At 45.3% G+C, this 22,382-nt stretch overlaps 1 protein-coding gene across 1 annotated transcript in view; it reads right to left on the bottom strand.

The window, feature by feature from the left end:
- Window positions 1–3,916: 3,916 nt before the first annotated feature.
- Window positions 3,917–22,382, bottom strand: part of LOC132381591 (zinc finger protein 850-like) — a 45,144-nt gene continuing 26,678 nt past the window's right edge. The window contains exon 4 of the mRNA XM_059951084.1: window positions 3,917–10,900. Within this exon, the coding sequence (XP_059807067.1) occupies window positions 9,531–10,900 (1,370 nt within the window). The 3' untranslated portion in view covers window positions 3,917–9,530. The remainder of the gene's footprint in view (window positions 10,901–22,382) is intronic.

Below are 22,382 nucleotides of genomic sequence, written 5' to 3'. Positions count from 1 at the left end.
TCCGTCAATCTCACTTCCAGGTTCGCGGTTGGCTACAATTGCCCCAAGCTAACCTTCTCTGACTGCAACTTTCATATTCCCATAAATACGGGATCAGGAAAGAGTGTGAGTGAGTGTGTGCGTACATACACCCAATGGTCCTGATCTGTGAGCATCCCTTTCCCACTGCAGGGAGGTGGGAGAGTGGTCCTGATCTATGAATGTCCCCACACCACAGGAGGGAGGGGTGGGAGTGGGTAAAACACAGAACCTGAGCACTGAAGGGGCATCTGGCCTGTAACTGTCTTGGTGTGTCAAGCCAAGGCTGTCAGGGGTGTTTCATTGAGTGCCCACCCAGTGAGCCATGTGGAGAAGTGGCAGTTAAGAGTCTGAGGTGGAAGGCATATAAACAAGTTCTTTGGCCCAGATAGTCCAAACTGAACTCCTCCAATCCTCCTAAACTTTCCTGTCCATGAAACTGTCCAAATATGTTTTAGATACTGTAATTCTGCCTGCCTCAAAACCACTCACTTTGGCAATCTGTGCTATACAGCCACCACTTTCTGGGTGGAAAAACTTGACCCTCATGTGCTCTTTAAAACTTCCCCCATCTCACCTGAAACTAATGTTCTCTAGTTATACACTCCCCTATTGTGGGAAATGGCTGCGATTATTCATGGTATCTATGCCTTTCATGAGTTTATGAACATCTGGAAAACTGCTCCAGGGGAAAAATAGCTGAGGAAAACATTCCGTTTTTTCACTGAGCATGGTGGTGCATGCCAGAGGTGGTAGAAGTTGATACATTAGGAGCACTTAAGAAACTCCTAGGCTACGTCCACACTAGACCAAATAAATCCGTAACCAAAGCTTTTTCTCTTCGTTTTGACCTTCCGTCCACACTGAAGCAGAGCTTTTCTAAAATGCCCTCCAGAGTGTGTAAATTTGAAAACTCCACTTGGGCAGGAGTAGTGTAGATGGGGTAACTGGAAATTTCTAGAAATGCTGTCATGACATGCCGGAACAGATGGCTGCATTTCATTGTTTTCCTGAACGCAACCCCCCCCCCCGCCCCCCACATAATCTAACAATTTCAGAACAGACAGCAATGAGACTGAAGCCAGAAGAGTTCGAAATGTACACACCAAATACTTTGACCCATAACTTACTGAATAAATAAGTATACTCACTTTGCCGTTTCCTGTCCTTGCTTGTGTGAAGCTGGTTTATCTATTTATGCAACAATAGATGTGTTACAGCCTAATGTAACGTTGTATGGAAATACAAGATAACACTGATACAGTGTTACACATTTAACAAGGGGCTTTATTAATTCAACAGAGTTAGTCAGTTCTTCAATGTTCGTCATCAGCTGGGTCATACTGTTCAAGAACTCCATTGGTTGCCTCCATACACTCCAGTATTTGTTTTTTTTTTAGCTTTAAGTCCTCCTGCGCGAGAGCCAACAGCTATCCATTGTTTGTCAATCTCCTTTTAAGTTTTTCTAGTCTGTAACTGGACAAACGTGCACTTTCACTGTGAGATTCGACACCAAACACGTCACTTGTTTTCTGTAGATGTGTCCTGCACATGCCCAGTAGGAGGAGATCGCCCAAATACCCATTTTAATGTGGATGGAAGTATTTTCAAAAACACTTAGTGTGGACGTCTATCGTTTTTATGTGAAACCGGTGTTTTCAAAATTATCTGGTCTAGTGTGGACGTAGCCCTAGATAGGAACATGGATAGAGAGAAATGGAGGCCTTTCAAGGTGGAAAGAATTCGATTGATCTTAGAGTAGGGTAAAAGGGTCAGCATAGCATCGTGGTTCAAATGACCTTGTGAAGATGTAAGAAAGTGGACACTAGCAGGCACTTCAAGGAGTCAAAATGGATCTTTAATGATTCAATATCAAAGGAAATATTTACATGTTATTTCTGAGAGAAAAATTACCCATCCCATACTGACATCAGGCATTGTTCTCTGCTTGACTGCTCCCCAGGGTCTCTGAGCAGAATTCCCAAAAGCCAACACAAGGCATTTCAATCTACAGGCCAAATCATTGGACATGTACAGGGATACAAAGAAATCATTTCATTAGTTAAAACCATATTCACCCTTAATTTACACTGCTTAGTCTTCCATAACTAATTCAATGACATAAACCAAATTTAATATGTAATCCTTTAACATAGTCTACAAACTCAACTATAATTAACACTTGAAATAATAGACTTCCTCCTTACATAAATCGCTAGATCCAAAGATCCTACATTACCCATAATTCATAGCTTAATCATAAAGGATATTCAGAAATACTTGCCTAAGTATCCCCTAAGTTACCACTCACTGACCCACTCTGCAGCCACATACCCTGAGGGGAATACAACAGGCAACAAAGACAAGAGTCGTATTTAGAAAATGTGCTTAAAATGTTTAACCAGTGAAACAGCAGCTGATAACTAGGGAAAGACCTTGTCTCAGCATGGAAAGGCAGCTGGCAGGAGGGAACAGACCCCACTGGGGTTTCCGCGGGTTAGCTACCCGTGGCAGCGGGATCCAGCATGCAAAGGTGCGTGGGTCCCACCCACCCTTGGCTATGAAAACTTGTAAGAAGATACCCCCCCAAGTCAGCGAGAGCGGGGGCGGAAGATGACTCATCGGCAGACAGCCCGGCAACTGACACAGGAGCGGAACAGACAATGATTTGGATGACCAGCAGACCTGAGGTTGCAGCGGGACACAAGCTCCAGACTTGCATATGTGGCTGGGCAAAGGTTACTTCCACTGCAGGCCTGAAAATACATCTGGGCAGGAAAGGATGCCTGAAGAAGGGGCAACAGGGACGCCACATTGACAGCTACTTTTTGAGAAGCAGGTCGGGTCAGTCGACTTAAGTTCAGCAGCAGGACAAAACCCAAAGTCTGTATGACATCAATATCCCTGTCCCAGCGGAGGAAGAGCAAGGCACAGGACAGCAACCTGAACCCAGCCTGTTACAACTTGCAACAGAAAAAAAGATCCGGGGAGAAAGTCTCCTAAACGTTGAAGGCAAAATCTTCTTCAGTGTGGTGGCTCATAGGCTGTCAAGTTAAATGCAAAGAAACCATCTGATTGATACATCAATCCAGAAAGCAGGGATCTCGGGCTTCGCTGGCTGTCTGGAACACACTTGCACCATCTGGAATCAGATCCAGGTCACCAACAGATCTTCACGTGGTGATCCAGGACCTCGCCAACGCCTTCAGCTCATTCCCTCATAACCTCTGCTGGACTGCTTTCACTGCAAGAGGGCCAGTGCTGGGAAATGAATATTCAAGGGTATATGTCCTATTGAAAGGACAGACAAGTGGGCAGAGGGGGTGGGGTAGCTCTACTGTTGAGGAATGAAATTCAGTCCCTTGCGAAGGGTGACATAGAATCAGGAGATGTAGAGTCAGTATGGATAGAACTGAGAAATTGAAAAGGCAAAAAGACCCTAATGGGAGTTATCTACAGGCCCCCAAATAGTAGCAAGGATATAGGGTGCAAGTTGAATCAAGGGCTAAGATTAGCATGTCGCAAAGGTAATGCTACGGTTGTAATGGGGGATTTCAACATGCAGGTAGACGGGGAAAATCAGGTTGGTATTGGAGTCCAAGAAAGGGAGTTTGTGGAGTGCCTCTGAGATGGATTCTTAGAGCAGCTTGTGCTGGAGCCTACCAGGGAGAAGGCAATTCTAGATTTAGTGTTGTGTAATGAACCAGATTTGATAAGGGAACTCTTGAGATAAAGGAGCCATTAGGAGGTCGTGACCATAACATGATAAGTTTTAATCTACAATTTGAGAGGGAGAAGGGACAATTGAAAGTGTCAGTATTACAGTTGAACAGTGGACTATGGAGCCATGAGGGAGGAGCCGGCCAAAGTTGACTGGAAGGATACTCTCGCAGGGATGACAGTGGAACAACAACGGCAGGTATTTCTGGGAATAATACAGAAGATGCAGGATCAGTTCATTCCGAAGAGGAAGAAAGATTCTAAGGGGAGTAGGGGGTGACCGTGGCTGACAAGGGAAGACAAGGACAGTATAAAAATAAAAGAGAAGTATAACATAGTAAAGATGAACGGGAAGCCAGAGGATTGGGAAACACTTAAAGAGCAACAGAAGATTACTAAAAAGGCAAGATGGGGAGAAAAGATGAGGTACGAAGGTAAGCTAGCCAAGAATATAAAGGAGGACAGTAAAAGCTTCTTTAGGTACGTGAAGAGGAAAAAATTAGTTAAGACCAAAGTTGGGCCCTTGAAGGCAGAAATTGGTGAACTTATTATGGGGAACAAGGAAATGGCAGACGAGTTGAACAAGTACTTTGGATCACTAGGGAAGACACAGACAATCTCCCAGATGTAATAGTGGCCAGAGGACCTGGGATAACGGAGGAACTGAAGGAAATTCACATTAGGCAGAAAATGCTGTTGGGTAGAGTGATGAGACTGAAGGCTGATAAATCCCCAGGGCCTGATGGTCTGCATCCCAGGGTACTTAAGCAGGTGGCTCTAGAAATCGTGGACGCATTGGTAATCATTTTCCAATGTTCTATAGATTCAGGATCAGTTCCTGAGGATTGGAGGATAGCTAATTTATCCCACTTTCTAAGAAAGGAGGTAAAGGGAAAACAGGGAAATATAGACCAGTTAGCCTGACATCAGTGGTGGGGAAGATGCTAGAGTCAATTATAAAAGATGAAATAGTGGCACACTTGGATAGCAGTAACAGGATCGGTCCGAGTCAGCATGGATTTATGAAGGGAAAATCATGCTTGACTATCATCTGCAATTTTTTGAGGATTTAACTATGAAAATGGACAAGGGAGAGCCAGTAGATGTAGTATACCTGGACTTCCAGAAAGCCTTTGATAAAGTCCCACATAGGAGATTAGTGGGCAAAATTAGAGCACATGGTATTGGGGGTAGGGTACTGACATGGATAGAAAATTGGCTGGCAGACAGGAAATAAAGAGTAGGGATTAACGGGTCCTTTTCAAAATGGCAGGCAGTGACTAGTGGGGTACCGCAAGGCTTGGTGCTGGGACTACAGCTATTTACAATATACATTAACGATTCAGATGAAGGGATTAAAAGTAACATTAGCAAATTTGCAGATGACACAAAGCTGGGTGGCAGTGTGAGATATGAGGAGGATGTTAGGAGAATGCAGGGTGACTTGGACAGGTTGGGTGAGTGGGCAGATGCAGCTTAATGTGGATAAATGTGAGGTTATCCACTTTGGTGGCAAGAACAGGAAGGCAGATTACTATCTGAATGGTGTCAAGTTAGGAAAAGGAGGAGGAGAAGTACAATGAGATCTAAATGTCCTTGTTCATCGGTCACTGAAAGTGATCATGCAGGTACAACAGGCAGTGAAGAAAGCTATTGGCATGTTGGCCTTCATAACAAGTATAGGAACAAACAGGTCCTTCTGCAGTTGTACAAGGCCCTGGTGTGACCACACCTGGAGAATTGTGTTCAGTTTTCCTCTCCAAATTTGAGGAAGGCCATTCTTACTATTGAGGGAGTACAGCGTAGGTTCATGAGGTTGATTCCCAGGATGGCGGGACTGTCAGATGTTGAAAGATTGGAGCGACTGGGCTTGTATATACTGGAATTTAGAAGGATGAGAGGGAATCTGATTGAAACATATACAATTATTAAAGGGTTGGACACGCTAGAGGCAGGAAGCATGTTCCCAATGTTGGGGGGAGTCCAGAACCAGAGGCCACAGGTTAAGAATAAGGGGTAGGCCATTTAGAACAGAGTTGAGGAAAAACTTTTTCAGCCAGAGAGTTGTGGATCTATGGAATGTTCTGCCTCAGAAGGCAGTGGAGGCCAATTCTCTGGATGCTTTGAAGAGTTAGATAGAGCTCTTAAAAGATGGCGGGGTCAAGGGATATGGGGAGAAGGCAGGAACGGGGTACTGATTGTGGATGATCAGCCATGATCAGATTGAATGGCGGTGCTGGCTCGAAGGGCCGAATGGCCTACTCCCGTACTTATTGTCTATTGACTTCTTCAGAGTCCCATTGGCCCTCACAAGCCTTGTTAAGGCCTACTTCCAGGACGTGCAGCTATGTTTGACTTCAGCAGACTACACCGCAGCGTGGCAACATCTGGAAGTGGGAAACGTGGCCGGTTCTACCATCTCCCGCTAGCCTTCACCACTGCCATGGAGGTGATCGTTAGAGCATCTCGATGGGTGGTTGGAGGACAGCATATAAGACCTAGTGTGAGACTGCCTGCTGTCAGAGCACACATGATCTTACAACACTCACCACGACCAAGGCTTGTACTGTACACCTGCTGAGAAAGCTTCAAGAGAATATCGAGCAGGTTTGGCTGAAGATCAGGCCAAGCAAGTCCAGAAGCATCTCCATCATCAAGGGGAAGCTGGTAGACCAACGCTTCTACATGGGCGATGAAACAATTCCAACAGTCTTCGAGAAGCCTGTGAAGAGCCTAGGTTGGTGGTACAATGCATCCCTCAAAGACACACAGCAGGTAGATCAGCTCAGGAAGGACACCATCAGTGGCCTCAAGAGCATCGACACAACCCCTGGCAAGTTGAAGCTCTGGTGCATGCAGTCTGGGCTCCTTCCATGCCTCATGTAGCCACTAACCCTGCAGGAAGTTCCAATCCCGAAGGTGGAAAAGCTAAACACTGATCAGTTAATACGTAAGGAGGTGGCTTGGTCTTCCCAGGTGCCTCAGCAGCATAGGGCCCTACAACAAAGGAGCCCGAGAGCCACCCACTTCCAGTCTTTCAGAGGAGTACAAGTGCACTGAATTAAGACTGGAGGTGATGTTAACAGAGGCGAGTGATCCATTTGTAGCACAAGCTGCCCTCATCCTGGATACTGGGAGGAAATGAACTCTATCAGAAGCAACTGAGCAAGCAAAGGCAGCACTCAAGCACAGGGACAACATGGGCCGAGTGCAGCAAGGGAGGAGCGGTCTTGGCCTTGGGGACAGTACACCAGCCTGGAACAAGGCTGCTCCGTCTCAGAGACGCAGACTCGTGCCACAAGAGATATGTCAGCAGGAGGCGGTGGCAAAGGCCGTCGCTCAGGCAAGCCAAGGGCAATGGATGAGGTGGGAAGGAGTGGAGAAAAGAAAGATCTCCTGAGAGAGCTGTGGGAGATGCAGACATTCAGAGCGAGCTTCACCATCAAGGCTGCCTACCATGTCTTGCCGTCTCCCATGAACTTCAGCCAGTGGTATGGAGAGGACCCCAAGTGCTCCCTCTGCAACACTAAAACACATTCTGGTGGGCTGCAAGACCAGTCTCACTCAAGGCCAATACACCTCCTGGCACAACCAGGTGCTACTGTGTCTTGCAGCAGTGCTGGAAAGTCAGCAGACGAGCATCAATGCTCTCCCTCCTCTTCCATCCTGCTGGCCACTAACAGCATTTGTCCGGGAAGGTGAGGGTAAAGCCAGACACACCACATCGATACCAGACACCGGGCGGCTCGGCAGGGCATGTGATTTGAAGATGGTGGCAGACTTAGACCAGAGGCTCTGCTTCCCAACTGAAATCATGGAAAGCAACCTCAGACCAGACCTTGTGCTAGGGTCGGCCTCACTCGATCTCGTTTACATCATCGAGCTTACAGTGCCCTGGGAGGATGCAGTGGAGGAGGCCCACGAGCGCGAGAAGCTGAGGTACGCTGAGCTTGCAGCCGATGTGCAGCAACGTGGCTGGAAAGCAAGGGACTGACCAGTTGAAGTAGACTGCAGAGAATTTGTAGCCACACTAACATCAAGGCTACACCGGGAGTTGGGAGTTGGGACACACCGGCAAGCGGTCAAAGACCTCTTCAGAGCTGCTGAAAAGGGTAGTCTGTGGCTTTGGATGAGCAGAAAGGATTCCATCTAGACCATAAGTGAGTGAATGGCAACTAGGGGGTGAGCCCGGGACGCCAGGATTCACTGCTGAACCCTCTGGAGGTGTCGTGGGCCTATCAGTGAAACACTGAGGAAAGAGGGCGCCCACTTGATAACCCAAAAGATGCCACCACTCACTTGGCCACCCCGCTGAGTCTGGGCAGCATGTCTCAGTAGTCAAATAAGGGATATTAACATCTAGACCTACGTAACACACCTTGAAGTTAAACCTACAATGTTGTCCAGTCTTTGCTGGTGTTCATGTCTAGCAGAAAGTAATGGACAGGCTTGTTTTTGAACTCACAGTGCTGATGAAGGAACAACTCAGCCACATTGTGACAAAGTCAATTTTAGCGAAACGGTAAACACAGATAAATTTAGCGTGTTTGATGTTAAAGGTCCACTGCATTGCTGTAAATAACGAAAGTGGGGCACGATACCTTTGATTGTTTACTTACATAAACATTATAACATTTGAAAGGACAAAATAGCCTTCGGTGTACTTCCCAACCTGCAGTTTTAAGTGGGGGGGCTGACGCAACTATCACAGGCCGACACTGTGCTGTCGGGTTCTCTGTTCTATCCAGTCTATCCTTATAACGGAAACCTTCCAGTCCTGGTATCATCCTTGTGAATCTATTCTGCACCTTTCACTTCTCAGTAGTGTCCTTCCTATTGTTAGTGACCAGAACTGTACATAAATTCCAGTTGTAAGCCAGGTGCTGACTCTTGCACTCAATCCCCTGACTGATGAGGGTAAGTGTACCAAACACCTTCAACATCCCGTCTAACCACGATACCACTTTCAAGGAACTCCATACACAGAGGTCTCTCTCTTCTCCAATGCTCCCCAGGACACTGCATTCACCATGCAAGTCCTGCCCTGGTTTAGCTTCCTATAATACAACACTTTGCACTTGGCTTGAGTTTCACATGCAGCCCTTGGCCCACTTTCCCAGGTGAACCACGTGCTGAACGCTGGAAATACAAATCAGGATGCCGATAGAGCTCAGCGGGTTGAGCAGCATCTTTGTAGGAAAATGGGACAAGTTGATGTTTTTCGTCAAGACCCTGACTCACGAGACCAGACCAACGACTCACAGCTTCTCCCTTCACTAATGCTACTGAAACCTCAGTGGTTGTGCTCCGATTTGTGTGACCATCCTAACATAGGTAAAGGCCATTCTGCCCCTCCCACCTGCCCCAGCAGTCAGCAAGGTCATGACTAATAGTGACTGCACACCATTTTCCACCCGTCTGACTTGCCATGATCCCTTTAACATTGGGAATTTCCTCAATGAAGTTCATGACCTCCTATTTTCCCACACTTGACTCCATCTGCTGTGTTCTTGACTGCCCCTTCAGCTTGTCCGCATCCCCTCAAAGTCTCCCCACATCTTCCTCAAGCCCGGATCATTCACACAGAACAGATTTATTTATAATCGATGCAGAATACAAATGTACCTGCAGTTCCAGGGGAAACAACCCAAATGAGTCCAGTGACCTGGGTCCAAATCTGGATGTGATCAACAGCAGCAATAAATACAGAATCAGTTCTTGCAGTCACTTGTGAACTCACCACTGTGTCAGAAGCTACAATGTTTAAATGCCCCATGTACAAACTGCAACTTTTAAACTTTCCCTTTAGTATGTGTTTGGCGATGTCTGCAGAGGTGAGATGACTGAGAGAACTTCTTCCCACATTCAGGGCAGGTGAACGGTCTCTCTCCAGTGTGAATTCGTTGGTGCCTCAGTAGGAGAGATGACCGAGTAAATCCCTTCCCGCATACGGAGCAGGTGAACGGCCTCTCCCCGGTGTGAACTTGCTGATGAAGCAGAAGGTCAAATGACCGAGTGAATCCTTTCCCACATTCAGAGCAGATGAATGGTCTCTCCCCGGTGTGAATACGTTGATGCATCAAAAGGACAGATGACCTCGCAAACCCTTTTCCACATTCGGAGCAGGTAAATGGCCTCTCCCCAGTATGGATTCGTTGATGCATCAAAAGGACAGATGACCTTGCAAATCCCTTCCCACACTTGGAGCAGACGAACGGCCTCTCCCCAGTGTGAATTTGTTGGTGCCTTAGTAGGAGAGATGACCGAGTGAACCCTTTCCCGCATTCTGAGCAGGTGAATGGCCTCTCCCTGGTGTGAATTCGTTCGTGCCTCATAAGCTCATAAGACCGAGTGAACCCTTTCCCGCACTCGGAGCAGTTGAATGGCTTCTCCCCGGTATGAATTCGCTGATGTGTCAAAAGGACAGATGACCTTGCAAACCCTTTTCCACATTCGGAGCAGGTGAACGGCCTCTCCCCGGTGTGGATTCGTTGATGCAGCAGAAGGACAGATGACCTTGCAAACCCCTTCCCGCACTCGGAGCAGACGAACGGCCTCTCCCCACTGTGAATTCGTTGGTGCGTCAGAAGCTCGGACAACCGAGTCAACCCCTTCCCGCACGTGGAGCAGTTGAAGGGCCTCTCCCCGGTATGAATTCGCTGATGCATCAGAAGGCTAGACGACCGCGTAAACTCCAGCCCACACTGGGAGCAGCTGAATGGCCTGTCCCCATTGTGAACTCGTTGGTGATTCGCAAGGCTAGATGACATAGTGAATCCTTTCCCACACTCGGAACAGGTGAATGGCCACTCCCTGGTGTGAATTCGTTGGTGCCTCAGAAGCACACACGACCGAGTAAACCCCTTCCCGCACTCGGAACAGGTGAATGGCCTCTCTCCATTATGAATTTGTTGGTGTGTCAGAAGCCTGGATGACTGAATTAACCCTTTCCCGTAATCAGAGCAAGTGATGGGCTTCTCCCCGATGTGCTCTCGCTGGTGCTCCTGCAGACTGAAGGAATTATTGAAAGCCTTCCCGCAGTGAGAGCAGGTGCACTGCCTCTCCCCAGCAGGTAACTGCTGGCCATCCATCACGTTGCCAGGTCGCTTAATGTCCTTACTGTGATCCAATGTGTCAGAAGGTTGGATGACCGAATGAACCCCTCCCCACAATCAGAGTAGGAGAATGGACTCTTTCGGATACAAATTCAATGGTGTGTCAGCAAGTGGGATGAGCGAGAGATTCCTTTCCCTCGCCCAGAAGAGGTGAACCAGATGAAATTTGCCTGTGCTTCATCAGGGCTGATGACCGAGTGAGACCTTTCAAAGCAGCAAGACAGCGTTTCTCTGGAACCTCAGTGATCAGTCAGTAAAAAGATGAGCAAATGAATTACTTTCCTTAAATGAAAACTGGTGGAAAGAAGATTTATATATTCTCGGGGAAATGGATTATTTGAATTACTTCCTCAGTCAAAAGAATGAATGTTTCACTGGTGCAAAAACAAGGATGTGGTGAACACGTTCCCAGTCACAGATCAGGTGAGCTCACCTCCCCCAGCGTGTCACACACGGTCTCTCGTTGCAGTGGCTGTTCCTTTCCCAATCCGCACTGGAGTGATCACTGCCCGCTCCTTCACAGGCTGGAAGAGGTTACTCGGCTTCTCTGCAGATTGGCTCCTGTCCTCACATCAGTGGTTTCTCCCCTCTCCACTGTAGACAGTGTGTCTTCTCCCCAGCTGTGTCACGGTCGGTGCCCTGCAACAGCCCTCACCGCCTGGGGTCTGAAGTGAAACAAACCAGCGTCTCTCCCTCCACGCTCACAGGCCGATGATATTCAGGTGCTGGGGAGCTGAGTGGGGTGTAGATTGGATGTGATATTCCCTCTGAGATACCCAGTCGCAATTCCTCCACTCTTGATGTCCTGTAAAAAGTTACAAAAATCATCAATAAGCACAGGATCAATAAATTGTAACATTTAAACATTTGGCCCATCGAATCTTCTCTGCCATTCCATCATGGCTGATTTATTGTCCCTCTCAACCCCTTTCTCCTGCCCCTTCCATGTAACGTATGACATCCTGACACAGCAAGAACCAGTCAACTTCTGCTTTACACATACCCAATCACTTGGCCTCCACAGCCATCTGTGGCAATGAATTCCACAGATTCAACACCCTCTAGCTAAAGAAATTCCATCTTATCTCTGCTCTAAATGGACGTCCTCTATTTTGAGTCTGTACCTTCTAGTTCTAGACTTCCCCATAATAGGAAACTTACTCGTCACATCCACTCTATCTAGGCCTGTCACTGTTCTACAGGTTTCAATAAGATCCCCAGAGATTCTGCTAGACTACAGAGTACAAGCCCAGAGTAATCAAACGCTCCTCATACATTAACCCTATCATTCTGGAATAATTCTTGTGGACCTCCTCTGGGCCCACTTCAATGTAATCACATCTTTTTTTAGATAAAGAGCCCACAATTGCTCACAATCTTCCCAGAGCAGCCTGAGCAAAGCCTTAAAACCCTACCAGCATCTCATAAAATTTCAATATAACATCCCAACTCCTGTACTCAATACATTGATTTATAAGACCAATGTGCCGAAAGCTTTCTTGGCATAACAGCTTGCAAGATGAAGTCACCTAGGTCTACAAATACCTCTGGTGCCATTTTTCTTATTTTTTAAAAACACTAGCTTTATCAGCTTTTATATTCTTGGCTAGCTTACCTTTCTAATTCATCTTTTCTCTCCTTATGGCCTTTTTCAGTTGCTTTCTGTGCTTTCTTTTCAAAAAGGTTTCCAACCCACAGATTTCTCACTATTGCAGTATTATATGCCCACTCTTTTCCTTTTATGCTGTCTCTGACCTCCCTTGTCAGCTATAGTTGCTACGTCCTTCATTTAGAATACTGCTTTTTTGGGATGTATCTATCTTGCACCTTCTGAATTGCACTCAGAAACTCCAACCATTGCTGTTCTGCCATAATCCCTGCTGGTGTTCTCTTTCAATCAACTTTGACCGGCTCTACCTTCATGCCTCTGTAATTGCCCATACTCTACTTTTATCCAGATACTTCAGCTTCTCCCTCTCACAGAGCAGGATGAATTCTATCATATTATGATCACTATCCTCTAACAATTACTTTACCTTATGATCCCTAATCAGTTCTGCTTCATGACACAACACCCAATGCAGAGTTGCCCTTTCTGTTGTGGCCTCATCACAAGCTGCTCTAAAAGACTATCTTGTAGACATTCCACAAATTCCCTCTTGAGATTCAGAACCAATCTGATTCTCCTTATCCACCTGCACATTGAAATCCCCCAAGACTATTGTAACATTGCTCCTTTTACATGGTTTTTCGATCTCCCATTCTAATTTGTATCACATCTCCTGGCTACTGTTCGGATCCCTGTATATAAATCCCATCAGGGTCTTTTTACCCTTGCAGATTCTGAACTCTACCCACAAAGATTCAATATCTTCTGATCCTACGTTACCATTTTTGAAGGCTTTCATTTTTTAACCAATATACACCTCACCACCTCTGCCCGTCTTTTTGATATGTGTATCCTTGGATGTTAAGTTCCCAACACTCTTCTTTCAGCCACAACTTAGTGATGTCAATAACATCATACCTGCCAATCGCTAACAACGCTATAAGATAATCTACCTTATTCTGTATACTGTGTGCATTTAAGTATAACACCTTCAGTCCTGTATTCATCACCCTTTTCAATTCTCCCCCATGTAACTCTTCAAATTATCCCACTGACTGCAATTTTGCCCTATCACATTTGCCCTTCCTCACAGACTCACTCCACACTGAATCTTCTTGTGTAGATACCAACTGCACCATTCTGAGCCCATTCACTCCGGTCCCATACCCCTGTCAAATTATTTTTGACCCTCCCAACAACTCTTAGCAAAATTGCCCACAAGTACATTTCTCCTCAGGTTCTGGTATAACCTGCCCTTTTTGTAGAGGTTAAACCTCCCCTAGAGATCTAAAGATCCCAAAATCTGAAACCCTGCCCCCTGCACCAATTCCTTAGTCACACATTCATTTGCCTAATTATCCTATTCTTACCCTCACAGGCTCATGGCACAGGCAGTAATCCAGAGATTACTGCCCTTGAAGTCCTCCTTTACAGTTTTCTACCCATCTTCCTATATTCTCTCTTCAGGAACTCATCCCTTTTCCTACTTCTGTCAATGGTGGCAAAATGTCCCACGACTTCTGGCTTTCATTGCTGTGAACTCATTCGAAGCATCCCTGACACTGGCACCTAGGAGGCAACATACAATCTTGGTGTCTCCTTTATGTCCACAGAATCTGCCTTTTGTTCCTCTGACTATGGAATCCTCTATTACCAATGAACTTCTCTTCTGCCCAATTCCCTTCTGAGCCAGACTCCCTACCAGACAGTCAGTTGCTGCAGCTTCCCTCCCAACTGTATCTGAAGCAGTAAACTTATTATTGAGGGGAATGGCCACAGGAAAAATCAACACTGGCTGCCTAGTCACCCAGGTACCTGTCTCCTGCAACGTAGGGGTGGCTACCTCAATGTAATTCCTATCTTTCACCTCCTCATTCGCCCATATGAGCCAAAGGTCATCCTGCTGCAGCTCCAGTTCCTTAACTCAGTCTCCAAGTAGCTGCAGAGAGACTCCCAGAGTTCCCACAACTCACACAAAGAACAAAGCACTAACCTTGGGGATCCATTCTCAACAGACTAGCTATGTACTAATCTACAAAGCCAGAGAGAAAAAGAACTCGCTAGAAACTTATTTAGAGCCTCTGCCTGTTCTTGTCAAAGTCCAGATCCACTCTCACAATGGCCTCACTTCTTTGTAATGGCCCTTTCTAAGTTCTATCCACACAAGCAATCTCCTGCTTGGCAGACAATTCCTGGCAGGGCTCACTCACTTTTTAAAAATGCAAGGAAACTCCACAAGGGGCCATCTACAACACTCTCTGCGATCTGCCGCATTGCAGAGAAGAGAAGCTTGGACAGTTGCATTGATGAGAGGGGTTTAGAGGACTATGGCTCACCTGCAGGTACATGGCACCAGGCAGAAGACAAAGCTGGCATTCCCTAGATGGGCTGAAGGGTCTGTGTCTGATATATTACTCTGTGATTACTCTGTCTCTGAGTTAGGCCCGTGGCTTGTGTCCAGCTCCAGAGACTTGAGCACAAAACTTGACAGAGTGGTCAATTATTTCACACTCAGATCACCAAACACTGAACACATTCTTTCGGAATTCTCTGCCTGAGACAGCAAGGGAGGTGGAGTCATTGAATACATCACAAGTGGTCCTTGTTCATCAGTCACTGAAAGTAAGTATGCAGGTACAGCAGGTAGTGAAGAAAGCTAATGGCATGTTGGCCTTCATAACAAGGGGAGTTGAGTATAGGAGCAAAGAGGTCCTTCTGCAGTTGTACCGGGCCCTGGTGAGACCACACCTGGAGTATTGTGTTCAGTTTTGGTCTCCAAATTTGAGGAAGGACATTCTTGCTATTGAGGAAGTGCAGCGTAGGTTCACGAGGTTGATACCTGGGATGGCGGGACTGTCTTAGGTTGAAAGATTGCAGTGACTGGGCTTGTACACGCTGGAATTAAGGAGATTGAGAGGGGATCTGATTGAAACATATAAGATTATTAAGGGATTGGACACAGATGCTGGGAGAGTCCAGTACCAGAGGGCATGGTTTGAGAATAAGGGGTAGGTCATTTAGGATAGAGTTAAGGAAAAACTTCTTCTCCCAGAGAGTTGTGGGGGTGTGGAATGCACTGTCTCAGAAGGTAGTGGAGGCCAATTCTCTGGATGCTTTCAAGAAGGAGCTAGATAGGTATCTTATGGATGGGGGAATCAAGGGATATGGGGGCAAGGCAGGAACCAGGTATTGATGGTAATTGATCAGCCATGATCTCAAAATGGCGGTGCAGGCTCGAGGGGCTGAATGGTCTACTTCTGCACCTATTGTCTATTGTGTATACTGGAATTTAGAAGGATAAGAGGGGATCTGATTGAAACATATAAGATTATTAAGGGGTTGGACATGCTAGAGGCAGGAAACATGTTCCCAATGTTGGAGGAGTCCAGAACCAGAGGCCACAGTTTAAGAATAAGGGCTAGCTAGGCCGTTTAGAACAGAGTTGAGGAAAAACTTTTTCAGCCAGAGAGTTGTGGATCTATGGAATGCCTCCACTCAGAAGGCAGTGGAGGCCAATTCTCTGGATGCTTTCAAGAAAGTGTTACATAGAGCTCTTAAAGATAGCAGAGTCAGGAGATATGGGGAGAAGGCAGGAACGGGGTACTGATTGTGAATGATCAGCCATGATCACATTGAATGATGGTGCTGGCTCGAAGGACCAAATGGCCTACTCCTGCACCTATTGTCTATTGATATCAAAGGACTTTTGGGCCCACGGGAGCTGAGGAAGTGGACTTCTGCATTGTGGGGTCCCACATGAAAAACCAGCCTGATAATAAGCAAGGAATCATTCAGGAAACAAAATTAATGCACAGGACAAGGGGCACAAAAGTCAGGCTCATCTCCCAAACACCGTCCCGGAACAGCAGTGCTCTGACACCCTGCAGCAAAATTGCAAATTTGTTGCGTTTAATTTGGAGCAGTGAGGTGTGGCCCCTTCACCTGTTCCACAGGCAAGAGTGAAGCACCTCACACCACTGCTGACATAGTATTATAGCAGAAAAGCAAGGACGTGATGGTAAGAGGTTATATTTCATTAGGATTTTCAGAACATTTGGTATGTCCCCAAAGATTCCAGCAGGTTTCTACAGATGTACTGGAGAGAGCAATCTAACTTGTTGCATCACCAACTGGTCTGGAGGAGCCACTGCACGGCATTGCAAACAGCAGCATAGGGTTGTAAACTCAGCTCCATTATGGGCACTAGCTTCCCCACCAGAGCACTGCTTCAAACAGCGAGGCCTCAAAAGGTGGCGTTCATCACTGAGGATCACCAGCCCTGAAGACACACCTGCTCATTGCTACCATCTGAGTGGAGATACAGGAACCTGAAGGCATACACACTCAGCGTACTAGGAATAGCTTCTTTCCCTCTGCCATTTGATTTCTGAATGGACCATGAATATGACCTCACTATTTTTGCATGACAAATATTTAAATTATTTTTTTATTACATTTTATAGTCAGAGAAAACTACAGCACAGAAACTGGCCCTTTGGCTAATCTGGTCCATAATCGAACCATTTAAATTGTCTATCCCTTCGACCTGTATCCAGACAATAGCTCTCTATACCCCTCTCATCCATTTACCTGTACAAACATCTCAAGCTTTCAAATCAAAATCACATCCCCAACTTGATCTGGCAGCCCGTTCTACCCTCTCACCATCTGAATGAAAATGTTTCTGCCAATGACCCCCTTATTTCATCATTCGCCCTTAACCCTCGACTTCAATGGTAGTCTCACTTAACCTCTATGGAAAAAGCCTGCTTGCATTTGCCCTATCTGTACCCCTCATATCAAATCTCCCCACAATCTATGTTTCAAGGAATAAAGTTCTAACTTATTCAATCTTTCCGTTCAACTCAGGTCCTCCCGTCCAAGTAACATCATTGTAAATGTTCTCTGTACTCTTCCAATTTTATTTATATCCTTCTGTGGGTAGGTGACCAAAACTCCACACAATACTCCAAATTAGGCCTCACCGAAGTCTTACACAACTTCAACATAACCACCAAACACCTGTACTCAATACTTTGATTTATGAAGACCAATGTGTCAAAGGCTTTACAACCCAATGACCAGAGAATTATTTATCTGTATTCCAAGATCCCACTGTTCTACTGCATTCCTCAGTGTCCTACCACTCACCATGTAAAGACATACACTGGCACGCCCTCCCAAAGTACAACACATCACACTTATCTGCATTAAATTCCATCTTCCATATTTCAGCCCAGTTTTCCAGCTGGTGCAGATGCCACTGCAAGCTTTGATAGTCTTCCTCACTGTCCACCACTGCCCCAGTCATGGTGCCATCTGCAAATCCCCTGATCCACTTTATCACATTAGATGACAAACAACAGCACCACCGATCCTTGTGGCATAACATGAGTCATGGGCTTCCGGTCAGTGAGGCAACCATCTGCCACTCTGGCATCTCCCACAAAGACGATGTCTAATCCAGTTTACTTCCTCATCTTGAATATCAAGCAACTGAACTTTTGTGACCAACCTCCCATGGGGGAATTAGTCAAGTGCCTTGCTGAAGTCCATGTAGACAACACCCACTGTCTCACCTTCATCAACTTTCCTGGTAACATCCTCAAAAAACTCTTCGTTAAACACAACCTACCATGCCCAAAGCCATGCTGACCTCATCAACCCACATCTATCCAAATATTCATATATCCATTCACTTAGAATACCTTCCAATCACATTCCCACTACTGATGTCAGGGTCACTGGCCAAAAATTTCCTATTTATTTTTAGAGCCTTTCTTAAACAGAGTAACATAAGTTATCCTCCAGGACCACACCCATCACTAGCAGATATTTAAATATCTCTGATAGGTCCTCTCCAATTTCTGCACTTGCCTCCTACAAGCCCTGGGGATTTATCCACCCAGATTTGCCTCAAGACAGCAAGCATCTCATCCACTGTAATCTGATTCGAGTCCATGACCTCGCTGTGCTTAACTTCAATCCTACAGACTTTGTCATTTCCTGAGTAAATACAGATGCAAAAAATCTATTTAAGACCTTTCTCCCCCATCTCTTTTAGCTGACACACAGATTACCATTCTGATTTTCCAGAGGATCAATTTTGTTCCTTGGAATCATTTTGCTTTTAACATATCTGTAGAAGCCTTTATGATTCTCCTCCACCTGGTATGCTAGAGCAACCTCATGCCTTCTTTTAGCCTTCCTGATTTCTTAATTGTTCTCTTGCATTTCTTCCAATTCTCAAGTCCTCATTGTTCCTAACTGCCAGTACAGGTTTCCCCCGCTATCCAAAGGTAGAGTGTTCCTATGAAACAGTTTATAAGCTGAAATGTCGTAAAGCGAAGAAGCGATTACCATTAATTTTTATGGGAAAAAATTTTTAGTGTTCCCAGACCCAAAAAATAATCCACCAAATAACACATAAAACCTAAAATAACACTAACATATAGTAAAAGAAGGAATGATATGATAAATATACAGCCTATATAAAGTAGAAATATTGTATGCACGGTGGAGTTTCACTTATCAAAATCGGGAAGACAGCGAACCAAAATTGATTTGGAGAGAAAAAAAATTGGCACGGACACGCATGCGCACACAACTGCCCACACAAGGCTTCACGGTCATGGTAGTCTTTCTCAGGTAAACACACGTATAAAGTAAGCGTCTTTTCTTTGTAAAAGCGAAAATCCTCTTTGGTTAGCGAAAACGGGTACTAAGGTAGATCTTTCATAACAGCTGTCGTAAAGCGAACGTTTGAAAAACGGGGGCCACCTGTAACCTGCTAAACACCCGTTTTTCTTAAACGGGACAACAAATCCCTCTTTAAAATTAAGGTTCCCATAACCTGTTATCTTTACCTTTTATTGTGACAAGCACATGTAAGCTTTTTACTCTCAAAATATCACTTCTGAAGGCCTCCCACTTTTCATGTACATCTTTGCCAGGAAACACCTTGTCCCAATCCACACCTGGCCAATTCCTTCTAAAACCATGTAAATTGGCCTTCTCGAATTTAGAATCGCAATCTGTTGTTCCCCTGCACAACTTTGTCACCTGCCCTGTTTCATTCCCTGACATCCATATACTGATTAAGGAAGCTTTCCTGAACACATTTGACAAACTATCCCATCTAATGCTGGTACAGTATGCGAGTTCCAGTCAATATGTTGTAAGTTAAAATCACCTACCATCACAATCTTATGTTTCTTCCCACAGTCTGCAATCTCTCCACAAATTTGTTCTTCTAACTCCTGCATGCTGTTGGTGGTCTATAATATAGCACCCATTAACATGATGATACATTTTTTATACCTCCATTCCAGACATGGAGCCTCACTAGATGAGTTCTCCAGTCTGTCCTCACTAAGCACTGCTGTGACATTTTCCCTGACTAGTAACGGCATCTCTCCTCCTCTAATCCTTCCTCTTCTATCACATGTTTAACAACAGAACCCTGGCATACTGAGTTGATAGTGTTGCCTCTCCTGCAACCAGGTCTCACTGATGGTTACAATATCATAATTCCATGTGTTCATCCATGCCCTGAGCTCATCTGCCTTTCCTACAATACATCTTGCATTGAAATATATGCAACTCAGAACATTAGTCCCACCATGCCTAACTTTTTGCTTGCTAACATTGTCTGAGTTATTAACAACATGACTCCACAACCATTCCACCTTCTCTTCTGGCAGTCTTGTTCCCATCCATACCCCTCCGCCCCTCCCCAACTCATGCATTAACAGCAAACCTTTCTTTTACGATATTAGTCCCTCTCCAAATTAGGTGCAAACTGTCTCTTCTGTACAGGTCCGACCTTCCCTGGCAGAAAGCCCAATGGTCCAAAACTCTGAAGTTCTCCCTCTTACGCCAACTCCTTAGCCGCATGTTAAACTGTATGACCTTCCTATTTCTGGCATCACAAGCACGTAGAACAGATAGCAGTCCTGAGATCACAACTCGGGAGGTCCTGTCCTTTAACATCGCACCAAACTCCCTGAACTCACATGGCAGAACCTTATCCGTCTTCCTACCCAAATCATTGGTACCGTTGCAAGAAAAAGTATGTGAACCCATTGAATTAGTTACTGCATTACTCAAATTGTGGTTTGATCTTCATCTAAGTCATAATAATAGACAAACTAAATCTGCCTAAACTAATAACACACAAACAATTGTACTTCTCATCAAGATTGAGTACATTATTTAAACAATCACAGTCAAGGTTCAAAAAAGTATGTGAACCTCTGGGGTAATGCCTTCTACAAATGCTTTTTGGTGTTAGGTGTTCCAATCAATAAGATGAGATTGAAAGTGTGGTTATAAAAGACACACAAAGTCAGGTTACTAACTGAGCCTGCTCTTCTCAAGAAAGATCTGTTTATGCTCACCATGCCTCGATCGAAACAACTTTCAGAGGACCTTTGAAGACTGGTAGAGATGCACGAAACTTGAAAAGGCAAGAAAAGCATTTCTACAGACCTAAATATCCATCAGTGCACAGTGAAATAAATTGTCTACAAATACAGGAAATTCAGTACCATTGCTACTCTCTCTGGGAGTGGGCATCATGCAAAGATCACACCGAAAGCACACCGTGCAATGCTGAAGCGGTGAAAAAGAACCCAAAAGTTATAGCAATAAACCTACAGAAATCTCCCAAACTTGCTAAAGTCTCTGTTCATGTGCTTACTGAAAGAAAAACATTGAACAAGAATGGCATCCATGGGGGACATCACAGAGGAAACCACTGCTCTCCAAAAAAAACATTCATGCATGTGTCAAGTTTGCAAAAGACCACCTGGACATTCCATGACACTTCTGGGCCAATGCTCTGTGGACAGGTGAGACAAAAGTTGAACTTTTTGACAGAAATCCACACTGCTATGTTTGGAGGGAAAAGGGCACGGAACACCAACACTAAAACTTCATTCCAACTGTGAAGCATGGTGGAAGAAGCATCATGGTTTGGAGCTGCTTTGCTGCCTCAGGGCCTGGACAGCTTGCAATCGTTGAGAGAAAAATGAATTCAAAATTATATCAAGTCATTCTACATGAGAATGTGTCAGGGTAGAGGTCTGTCACCTGAAGCTTAATGGAAGTTTGATGATGTAATAAGACATTGATCCAAAACAAAAGAGTAAATCAACAACAGAATGGATTCAAAAAGGAGAAAGTTAGTGTTTTGGGAAGGCCAAGTCAGAGTCCAGTCCTTAACTCAACTAAAGATGTTGTGGCATGACCTGAAGAGGGTTTTTCATGCAAAGTTTTCTAGAAATATTGATGAACTGAAACAGTTCTGTATGGAGGAATGGTCTGAAATTCCTCAACGTTATGCAAGTCTGATCAGCAGCTATAGGAAACGTTTGATGGAATTTATTCTGCTAAAGTACCCTTTACCTCTGATCTCTTCCTTTGCTGCATCTTTCCTGCACTGACCCCATTTGTTTGGTTCCCTCAATATAGAGTGCAGAACAGTACAGCAGATGAAGAGGCCCTTTGGCCCACCATGTCTGTGCCGACCCAAACTAATCCCATCTACTTGCACAGGATCCACCTGTCCCCATTCCCTGCCTTCATGCATCTGTCTAAATGTTCCAGTTGTATCTGCTTCCCATCACTTCCCCTGGCAGCCCATTCCAGGTACCTTAACATCTATTGATCTTTGTCTTAAATGTACTCGGGGGCTCAACCTCGAGGGCCGTCTGGGGTGAATCTTACCGCAGGCTGGGATGGAGATCACACTCATATGCAATATTCCAGAAACCATCTCACCAGGGTCTAGAAACACTGAGTGGCTACATTAATAATTATACCAGCTCATTAATGCAAACATCTAATCAGCCAATGATGTAACAGCAACTCAATGCATAAAAGCATGCAGACATGGTCAAGAAGTTCAATTTTTGTTC

This window comes from Hypanus sabinus, chromosome 26 (assembly GCF_030144855.1).
Source record: "Hypanus sabinus isolate sHypSab1 chromosome 26, sHypSab1.hap1, whole genome shotgun sequence".
Taxonomy (NCBI): Eukaryota; Metazoa; Chordata; class Chondrichthyes; order Myliobatiformes; family Dasyatidae; genus Hypanus; species Hypanus sabinus.
This window is presented reverse-complemented; position numbering and strand designations above follow the sequence as displayed.